The 11,641-nt window shown below is 40.1% G+C and overlaps 1 protein-coding gene across 1 annotated transcript; it reads right to left on the minus strand.

The window, feature by feature from the left end:
* Positions 1-8,032: 8,032 nt before the first annotated feature.
* On the minus strand, positions 8,033-11,057 carry c1ql3a (complement component 1, q subcomponent-like 3a). Its single transcript, XM_053631385.1, has 2 exons — positions 9,266-11,057; positions 8,033-8,212 (listed from the first exon to the last, which is right to left on the minus strand). Exons 1-2 carry the CDS (start codon positions 9,854-9,856, stop codon positions 8,033-8,035), a joined length of 771 nt encoding a protein of 256 aa, XP_053487360.1. The 5' UTR covers positions 9,857-11,057.
* Between the last annotated feature and the right edge of the window lie 584 nt (positions 11,058-11,641).

The following is an 11,641-nucleotide window of genomic DNA, read 5'->3' on the forward strand; positions in this document are numbered from 1 at the left end:
ATACATACTCTTGTGACAGGCAAGAAAGGGTTTTAAAAACAGCACAAGAATAAAAATTGTAATATGAATAAAATAACATTTTATATGTAAAATGCATATAAAAGTTCAGAATCTGTTACTCAGACATCATTTAGAATGCTACAGATATTTAGGGTGTTTCTACAGTATCCATTATCCATCCATCCATTTTCTATACCACTTATCCTACACAGGGGGAGCGGGGAGCCTGGAGCCTATCCCAGGGAAATTGGGGTACAAGGTGGGGACGCCCTGGTCAGGGTGCCAAACCATTGCAGGCACATTCATACAACAATCCACACAGTACAGACAGTTTGGAAATGCTAATCAGCCTACAACGTATGTCTTTGGCATGCAACAGCATCATCAGAGCCAGTGTCTTTTCTTTGTTTCACAGCTCCATTTTCTCTTTTTTCTAACAATAAATCTACTTTGCAAATGTTCTTTGAGACCCTGGCTGCATCCAAAATCATGTACTAACCTACTACACAGTAGGCGAAAAGCAGTATGCCAGAGGAGTAGTATGTCCAAATACTCAGTAGGTGAGAAACAGTAGGCGCGAAATACCTGGATGGCATACTGCATCCTGCGTGATTTTTCAGTATGCAACCTCTATGCATGTCAAAAATCCCATAATGCAATGGGACTGGTGCGGAAGAGCTCAGAAAAAAGACTCTTTTTAAGTATTAAACCGTTGTTAAACAGGACTTGTGTAACAGTACCTTAATAAATTGTTGACTTGAAGGTTTAAACAAGAAAACAGTTGTCACAGTGTTTCAAACTTTTTTTGTGGTCTCCATCATGCCTCAGCCGGCCAAGCTAACGGTAACGGATTTACCTCAGCCTGTTAACGCCGCCCACATTACATTACTAATTCAGTTAACTTTCCTGACCGGCATTTTTCCGTTAGTGCAGTTGCTTTAATCTGGTGGTCCCTTTAAGATTTTAGTATTTATGATGAAGTCGAAGGTCACATGACAATGCCCACATGGCGGATGTAGTATGTCCGGGATTGTATTCATACTACACACATACTGATTAGTACGTACTGTTTCAATGGCTGTGCAGTATATACCTCATCGAACACAGGATGCATTGTCACAGTACGCGATTTCGGACATAGCCCCTGTGTTTGTCTGTGTATATTCTGTTCTCCTTGATATGCACATGTACACATGTATGTGTAAAGAATCATCAATGAACAGTGCTGAAAGCCCCACCCCCAAGTACAATTAAATCTTGTTGGTGTTGATCTTGAAGTCATACCAACTGTATGTAGATGTACATTGTAAACACCAAAATGTTTTCTATTTTTAGACACTTTATGCAGACTTGCATTTCACACACAACAAAAAGTACAAAGGACAGATGGATATAAGATGAAGCTTTTCTGGGTCACCAAAAAAAAAAACAAAAAAAAAAAAACTAAATAGAACAAACTGGGAGAAAGGAGGCTAAATTCACAGCAGCCATTATTACAGGACATATCTGATAACACACAACATTCAGTGACATTCAACCCCACATCATGACAAAATTTCAGCCTTGATGTGTAACCTGAGTCTGTGGGAAACATCTGACTCTTTTGTATGATCTTCTTGCATTGCATTTTCTTTTCTCCGTTTATACCTCATATACTGCAATGCATTTTCAAACAGTAAAACATTACAATTTCATCGAATACTAAAGAAAGAAAGCACATTTATGCTGTCTGGACATTTTCTCTCTCTGTTTCAGAGAATGCCCTTGTACAAATAGCTGCTCCTGTTTGTTAGGTTAACCTCCTTGAGATATCTTACCACCATCTCCAGTCATTTCAGTTCATGAGCTCAGAATGAGAATGAGTGAATGAGGATCCAGCCCACCTACAGTGCTCAGAGGCTGAGCGATGTGTCAGTAATGCTCACTCAGGGGCCGGCTAGGTCTGATGAAGGACAGAGTCTAGCATCTGAACAGGTGGCCTCTCAGAGAGGATTCTACATGATGAATGACACCCATGCAGAAATCAGCAAAGAGGCAGTGATACTATCACAGGCTTTTGTTAGGAGTAAACATCTGGAATGAAGTCTGTCATTGTTACATACAAAACTGATTTTGGTATCTGCCTTATTGAGTAAAGGAGTGGTCATAACCTGGTGGACCATGATGTGGATTCAGCAAAGTATTTCAACAGACCAAACAGTATTTGGGGGGTGGGGGTGGGGGGGGGCACTGTATCTGTGCTGATAAACATACGGGGAAAAAAATACCGCCTGCATTTCAATGACATGAGACGGCTCAGCTTCAGTAGCAGATATTCTGTTGTGGTTTATCCAATCACGTGCATTTGTGTGAATTATTAAGCTGAAGACAGCTCACAGAGACAGAGACAAGCTACAAGACATTACTTCACGAAGACAAGATTTCACAGACTTTTGCAGATTTTTACATTTTTATTTATACACTTGTCTGGCATGGCCTTGAAAAAGTAGATGAAAACAGAATGCTTAAAGACAAATGCACAGACAAGTATACATTTATTCTCTCAGCATAAAAATTCCCTGGCACTTGTCAAAAGTGATAACTCGTAGTGCAACGATGAACCAAAACATAACCATTTCAAATGATCATATTTTCAGCCATAAACTAATCCTCAATGGTAAAACAAACTGTTGTTGCCATTCAGTCATGTTTGTTGTATGTTAAGGTACTGTCAGGTGGTTTTCCTTTATAAGCAAAGACTTTTATGTAGCAGGAGCTTTGCACATTTTAATTGAAATACCCCTGGTATTTCATAATCATTTGGTCCCTTGGAAAGCTGTCATGTCTTTGCAGCACCTCTTCTCTGTACCTCTGATGGGCCTGCCTGCTGCCATCCACAATCTTTTATGTCCCTCGAACTTTGAAGATGTGACATGGCCATTATAGCTAATTAATAAAGTCAGCACTCCAAGGCCTCTGCTGCTGCTACAGAAGTGGTGACCAAATATTGATTCATACTTAGGCAAAGGTCACTGGCAGAGCCATGATTAGAATAAATGGAAGATGAAAGAATAACCAATGCATTCACATGAAAGTGATATCATCAATAGAACGAGATAAATAAAGGAGAGAGAGAGAGAGAGCAAGAAAGAGAGAGAGAGAAAGGAAGGTGGTGTTGGGCAGTGAGCAGAAGGAGTGCAACGCTCATTAGAGAGGTTATGGCTTATGTAAGGCATATGAGTGTTCTACATACTGAAATAACCTCTGCTTGACCCCTCACTGATTGGTCCAGTTACACCCCATTCTACAGAATGCAGCTCTCTACAAATTATCACCATGAAGAGGAAACTACATATATATATATATATATATATATATATATATATATATATATATATATATATATATATATATATATATATATATATATTGGATGTAACAAAAAAGCCTCCATTTGGATTGTTGTGTAAGGTGTCAGTCTATTGCTTTGTCCTATATGTCCTGTCTCCAGTCCCTAACCCATCCTTCATCATCAGCTTCTACTTCTTTCTCCATCTCCTCACAGGATTTATGTGAAGTTGAACAGAAATAACATTGGGAGGTGTAGAGTACATCTTAAGCCCAAACACCACAGTGGGTTTATTAGAGACTGTGAAACAAAACAGTGTGCGTGCGTGCGTGCGTGTCTGTGTGTGTGTGTGTGTGTGTGTGTGTGTGTGTGTGTGTATCTTGATCCATTTTACACTGCGACTGTCAGAATGAGGTGACTAGAATCAGACTTCCCACATTACAATCCAAGAAATGTGGATTTCTGTGTAGGTGGAGCTTTTGTTTAGATATGTTAGGTCACTTGATCCAACTGCGAGGCCTCCTAGAAGTTAATAAACAGTCACAAACATTGAGAACTTAAATCCATGCATAAAAGGGCATATGAGTTATTGTCCAGGTGACTGCATCGGCCAATTCTAATTTCAAAACACTGATTTTAGAAACAGAATAAAGTGGGAAGAAATGACTTATGGGTGCTGACTGCAGCCACGTTCCTTCTCATGTTAAATCTGATTTATGGGTGGAGTTAAGATGCAGGAATGGAGAACTTCTGACTGACAGAAATATGCTTCAGCATATAACCAACATATTAGACAGCTGAAGCATCACTTCACATCAATGCAAGACCTTAGAAATATATGCTTTTATATCTATCTACTTTCACCTTTATGATCTTTTTATGGTTCAGTATCTTAAAATCACAGAACTGACAGATAGAACCTTATATTTCCAAGGTTTGAAATGATCTACTTGCTAAATAACTGACAAGCTAAGAATAAACAGTATAAATCAGAAGAAATAACATATCAGATCAAACTTCTATTTAATGGAAAACTGTATGTAAATGGCGTACAGTGAAGTGTATTCTGTGTACAAATAAAGTGTAGTCTAAGTGGCCAGAAAAAGTCCCAAACCCTCAGGTCATGTGAGATATGAATCCAAAACAATGACACTCTCAATGTGCTTTCCAGCCATTTGTATATTTAGAGGAAAAAAAATAAATCACTACAATATGTACATAGAAAATAAGTTGCAATATCAGTAGTCATGTTTTGCGGATTCTCTTAGATAGATACACATTTACATATCAACACAGTTTCTGCATAGTGCTCTCACATCACAAAGCACAGTCTTCCTCTGTTCAGTAGGTCTGTGTAAAAACAGACAGGTTTTCTTCTATCAAACATTCATCCCACTGGACAATCCAAGATCCAAGACATATACTGAATTTAGCTGATATAGGATATAAAATAAAAATTAGCGATACAGAAGACATAGATGACTCTGCTGTGACGAATACATTGACTGTCATGCTGTACTGTAGTTAGCCTACCATAAATACCTGTTTGACTGGCCAGATCATTGCATAACCTACATCCAACGATCACTCAGTGTGTCATGCCTGCTGAAAGAAAAAAAAAACACAATAGAAACCATCACAGAGATTATAATGGTTTCCACTACAAATGCCATTACAAACAATCAGTTAACCATTAAAACCATTACCAAATGTCCTTAATGGTATCCACTAGACATAATAGAAGGAAATGAAGTACAGTAGAGACCCACAGAGACCATTACAGTTTTCATTAAAACCAATACAATTCCCATTATAGGCATTAAAACCATTACAAATTCTATGAGGGTTTCTATTTTTTTATTTTTTATTTTTTTTTTCCAGCAGGGATGGCATCAGTAGCCGAATTTATTTTATCAGCATGTTATAAAGTTCAGATGTTACATAGCAGGTATGGTATGAATCAGTCAGTTACAAGCAAGCAAATGCACCACATGGCACCAGGATTATGATATGACACTGTACCCTGAACCATAATACTGCAGCTAATGTACAACAGGCTTACAGTTAGATTATTTACCTACACAATACAGAGCATTTCATTGATCTTTCTCACAGGACATGTCCTACAACAGGAACTGTGTGGGTTATTCAAGTTTTAGTAAAGATATTGTTTTATGTCATTCATTCCATTTGGGAGGCAGCTGCTTAGGTAGAAATTTTGGAGGGCAGCAGTTTTGCTCATCCAACATAAAGACTGTCCCATTTAGAAGGCAGCATACACAGGTACAAACTTTTTGGCCAGATTTAAAAGCAGCAGCAGCAGAGTTTCAGAGCAGCAGAGTTTACTTAGCAACAATTTCAATAATTGCTTTTTTCTAGCTGCCAGACTAAGATTCCATGAAAACGTTATATATATATCTGATATATAGCAAATCTTATTGACATAAACCCCACCCCTAAATAGTGATTGACCAATAATAGCTTGGCTATTATAACTAGGTACAGACACCCATGACAGACTTCCAGGATTAGGAATACTGTTGTGCATATAGTGCTTGTAAATGGATTAGACAATATCGCAAATGTTTGGAGAGAGAGTAGAGTAGAGAGAGAGAGAGAGAGAGAGACTAAGACATAGGAGGAGAGGTGTACAGTCATAATTAAACAGTATGGAAGATTGCTTCATGAGTTAAGGTGTATTCAGGTGGTTTAGGAGAGCATATTGTAGGATGGAGCTCTATTTGCTGGATTTTGAGGTTAAATCAGCAAGCTGACTATCCTTTTAATTCCAGCTATGATTTTCTTAACTGAACAGCTTGCCACAGCTTACAAAGCCATTAACTTGATTAAATTTAGATAGCTATGGTAATTGGTCTTGTGCTTGTGAGCTAACATTAATAAGACAGCTAACTATAGGCAGCAGGTTAAACAAGGCACAATGGGCCTTTTTCACACTTAGAAGAAGAAGAAGAAGAAGAAGAAGAAGCCTTTATTTGTCACATATACATTACAGTAGAGTGAAATTCTTTCTTCACATATCTGAGCTTGTTAGGAAGCTGGGGTCAGAGTGCAGAGTCGGCCATGATACGGCACCTTTAGAGCAGATAGGGTTAAGGGCCTTGTTTAAGCATCCAACAAGTAGCAGCTTGGCAGTGCTGGGGCTTAAAACCTGACCTTCTGATCAGTAAACCAGAGCTTTTAAACGTTGTGCCAGGAAGCCACAGGTTTGTGTTTAGAACCCAGAAGTAAACAAAAGCAGGGTAAACAGCACAGCAAGCTTACTGAGGTAAAATGCTATAGTGTAAAACGTGCTATTATAATGTATATGTTTTACGCAAACAGCAAAAATAATCCAGATTTTAGACTCTATGTCTTCATGAAAGATGACCATATATGGAAGAGATGGATTACAGCAATTAGGAGAGAGGAAAGAGCCAAATTTACCATCCTTTGCGGCTGTACTTTTGTGTGTACCCAGCATTTCAGACCAGAGGAGCTATATGTGAAAGAGAATTGTGTGTGTGTGTGTGTGTGTGTGTGTACACACACACACACACACACACACACACACACACACTCAGATGGAGTGATGAATATTGAATATAAATATGAAATATGAACATAATTTTAAAAATAAAGTGCAATGTAAATAAATACACAAAGAAATATGTGTACTGGAATGCGCAATAGCATATGGGCAAAGTTGAATATGTGCAAAGACGTGTATGTGCAAAAAAAAAAAAAGAGTATATGAACTAGTTACAGTAACAGTAACAGTAACTAGTAACAGTATAGCATGAGGCACCAGCTGTGGATCATGACTATTGGTGTCCATTAGCTAGCTAGCGTGCTAATCCTGAACGGACCATGTGTAACACTCTGTGTATGTGTGTGCTGATAGGTTGATTGGTGCTAAATGATGTAACCAAACCGGAGATATGTCATTAGCCTCTTTGCGAAGGGTCCATTATGATTATGCAAATATCAGGTACACAGCACATTAGAAGTGCTGACATATAATCAGGATGAAGGGAGACCTGAATGCTATACATAGTAAAAGTTTTTTCTCAGCTAAAACACTGCCTAACACAGGGAGAGAAGATAAATCTAGGTTACCCACTAAGACAGCTGCCTTCTGAATCGGACACAGCAATGAGCAATGATTTAACATGGGTTTAAGTTGTCGGGCGACATATGAACTTTATTAGGCCTACCAGCGATTACCAATGAATATTTTAAATATGGTCATGAGAATAATTTTTGTGAACATTATTGCACATAGCCTACTAGTGATCTCATTTCCATAATTACAATGCATCTTACAGATAGACTTTGTTGTTAACTACAGAAGCAACAACTTACAGTACAAGTAACTGCTTTGTCGATCGACGAGCGATGGGATGTTTTTTTGTTTTTGTTTTTGTTTTTTTTAGGAACTGATGATTTTGTTCTCCCATGTTCTTCTCAGTGATGGGATTATATCACTTGTCCTTCAAGTGTGTGACTTCTGAATTAGACACGGAGAGACAGAACGTCCCGCCCACACACTCTTTCACTAACATGTTTATGGTGAATGGCACAGATGAGGGAGTGCGTCACCAGCCACTGGCTCTGTAGGGGAGGCTTGAGGTTGAAAAGGAAAAGTGAGTGTGAAAAGGAGGATATGGGTCGGAAAAGCCCGGTAAAAGGAAGAAAGCTCGTGTCCTAATCGGCGTAGATGATAAAGCCAGAGAAGGTGCTGTATTTGTTGTTGTTGCCTCCGTGTGCTTTGCCACCATCCAGTTTGATGTATACTTCATCCCCGGGCTCCAGGTGCAGCACCGCGCTGTTACTGGCGTAGTCGTAATTCTGGTCTGCGTCCTGCGCAATGGCGCTTGCGCGCACCTGTGGAGGGAAAATAGCACTTAGTGACTCTCCTTAGAATAATACAAACTCTTTTTGTATTTCCTGGGATGCCTTATTGACTGACTAAGCAATATTTATGCCTGCTGGGAATTTAAAAAAAAACTTTTCACAATGGAGTCCATTAAAACTTTATTTCAGCACCACGGACAGCAGCACAGAGCCCGTGTCCCTGCATCACTGTATCACTGTATCACTGTATCAGTATGCCACTATGTCACTATATCACTGATTCATTGTATCACTATATCATTACATAGCAGTATCAGCGCCAATCTAATTTATACATGAACAATCTGCACAATCTATCCTGATGAAAGTAGTCATACAAAATGATTCACACCATTCTACATCTAATAAACCTTTCTTCATTTAGGAAAACAATAGCATAAATTCAAGGAATTTCTCACCACTGTCAGTCATTTAAGGACGTAATTAGCTCTAATAGAAATAGGCCTTTAATTACCCTAAGGAAAATATGAAAAGGCCTCATTATCTGAGTCAATTTTCAAAGATCATGGTGTATTTTTTTATGAGCACATAAGGTCCAAGTACCACATGCTGGATTGCAGACGGTAGACACTGTTTAAAATACACTGATAGGTTTAAAAGACTGCAGGCAATCCACAAAGCCAAAAGACTTCGTTAGTGCATTCCCATAGTGCATCTGTCCCACGTCCCTGTGGCATTTTTAAGCATCATTAACAACAAGAAATATTATTTAATAATAATAATAATAATAATAATAATAATAATAATAATAATAACAGGAAGAAGAAGAGAAAGAATGCTAGCAGGCGTATGCTAGGTGTTTTTAAGTGTATACGTGGAAATACCTTGTTGTTTAATTGAGGAGTAAAAAAGAGGAAAAAGAGCATATGAAAACTGGTAAAGAACACTGACCATTGAAAATCTAGTCTCATCATATTAAACAATACAACGCATTATAACAATAAAAAGCATGAATACATTTAGGACAAAAGATAATAAACAATACATAGGATCTAATAACAGACACATCGCGTGAACTCTCACCTGGTTGTTTTTGCAGAGGTCTGCCCACATGCTGGTTCCGTCTCCACCCCGCATCAGCACATGGTAAGTAAAGAAATAGATCCCCGGTATGGAGCAGGTAAACTTTCCTGTGGTCGGGTCATAGTGATTCCCCAGATTAGTGACCACGTCGTCGAACTTAAGTAACTCGTAACCCTCATGCTGCTTCTTAAGGCCCGCGTAGAAGGCGATTTTTGGCACGGTGCTGTAGGTGGCGGCACTGATAGCGCCAGCGCCGTTTGGCCCCGGGGGTCCTGGTAAGCCTGGCCGTCCCGGCTCTCCCCGCTCTCCAGGCGGGCCTGCGGGTCCTGGAGGACCTGGCTCTCCAGGCGGTCCCCGCGGTCCCGTCTTCCCGGGCCGTCCCGGCTCTCCTTTCGGCCCTTGGATGAAGGTGGGCAGTGATTGCACGAGGCCGGTGTCGCGCGCCGCCGTGTCTGCCGTGGCCGTGCTGCTCGGGGATTTGGTGCCGTACGGATCGCACACCATCCTGCACGTGCCGAGCATCTCGTAATGTGCCGAAGTGCCGGCCGAGTTCACCAGCACCGGGATGAGCACGACCAGCACGAGCACCATGACCACTCCGAGCACCCCGGCCGCGATCAACCGCTTCCTGCCGACTAGTCTCGTCAGCGCGGGACGCTCCTCCTGTCTGCTTTTGGACGAAATCTTGCTGGTTGGTGAGGGACCCCCTTAAGAAAAAGAAAAAAAACAACCAAACGACCTATTGGCTTTGCTGTTAATGTTAATGAACCCGCCTGGGCAGGGCCCAAACAGCGCTTTTCCTTCTCCCTCTTAACTTTTTTTGTGCTGATGTTTGCTTATTCAGGTCTCTTCAAAAGTTTCTCAGCCTTCCCCAGGCCTATCTATCTCTAGCCGTTTGTAGTTTAGAAAAGACTTCCTTCACCATCTCAGACAGCCCGAAGCGCCTTTAAATCGAGGGGAAAAAAAGTCACACGTTGCTTCTGTATCCTAAAAACGCTCAGGTATCACCGCTTCTAAAGTCTTGTTCCGTGCGTAAAGGCAGGATGAGGCGGCATGGGCACGGCGTGGAGCGCACACTTTGCTTTCAGTGCGATGTGGAGACGCTGTGAGCGCGGAGAGCTGAGAGCGCAGCATAAAGATTGAGAGGGAAGGAGGGAGGGAGAACCCGAGAGCACTCTTCTAATAGTGCTAGTAAAAGAAGACCCTGGCCGCCACCCATCTTCCCATTCTTCCTTTGCTTGAAATACACGACAAAATAAACTACAGCCTAAATGATAACCATAACTTATCCGGAAGTAAAACAAAAAGAATGAATAACTACAGCCTGTACAGTATTTATTTGGTTTATATGTCTTCTGTGGGTGTAAACAAAACACTGTAGCTGTTAATTCCACACTGTGCATATTGTCTGAAATCTTTATGAGTTATACACATTGTGTATAAACGTAACATTTTATAAGACTCTTATGTATATAGGTATGTTAATTAGACAACATACAGCATCCATCCATCCATCCATCCATCCCTTTTTGTGGGTAGAAGTTCTCTAAGCTAATTTATAATTATTTAGGACACTGCATTGTGAAAAATGCACATATCAGGAGTTTGCATTTATGGCTTGTACTCCAAGCCTGAGAAGGTAACGGAGCAATCATGAACATGACACCTTTGCCAATAGTGGACTGGCAAGTGATGTATTGCACCTCCAAAACACAAGGAGAAATCATTTCCCAAGAATCGACTCTTATTCACAAACAATCACTTGCTGCAGTAATTTTGCTTCTTCTGATTGTCCTCTAAATTTGTCACATTGTTTATTCAAAAGAACATGGTAAACGTGATTAAAGTAGTCCAAAAAGATAACAATTAATTAAAGCTATATCATTTTTTTAAGGAATTTGGTAATTATATCCAGATTTTTAAAAAATATGTCGTGTATGAAAACTGTATGACATTGTTCTTGGTTATAGACAGTTTTAAGGGTTTGTGTTCAATTATTTCAACATTGTAGATGTATTTAGTGCCATTTACACCAGTGGTACAAGCACATTAAAACTGTCCAATGAGGGAAATAAATGGACAAGTATGCAGGCGTGTGGGGTCAGGAGACCTGGGACGATGCAGTGGGAACCCACAGTAAATCATGCCTGATTGTATACCCTTGGCAATCAGGCATGCTGTCCTAAGGTAAAAGCTTATTCCTTTGGGTTATAACATTTGCTGTATAGGGTTTTCAGGATTGCACAGACCTTAACTCTACAGTGATCTCTGTCAGATTGCTCTGTGGATACAAGTTCTGTTGCAATACTCGATTGAGTTGCTCTCAGAAGGGTATGTTCAGGTGTTGCTGCCAAACCACACAGTGATACCTCAGAT

Source organism: Ictalurus furcatus, chromosome 1 (assembly GCF_023375685.1).
Source record: "Ictalurus furcatus strain D&B chromosome 1, Billie_1.0, whole genome shotgun sequence".
NCBI classification, from domain to species: domain Eukaryota; kingdom Metazoa; phylum Chordata; class Actinopteri; order Siluriformes; family Ictaluridae; genus Ictalurus; species Ictalurus furcatus.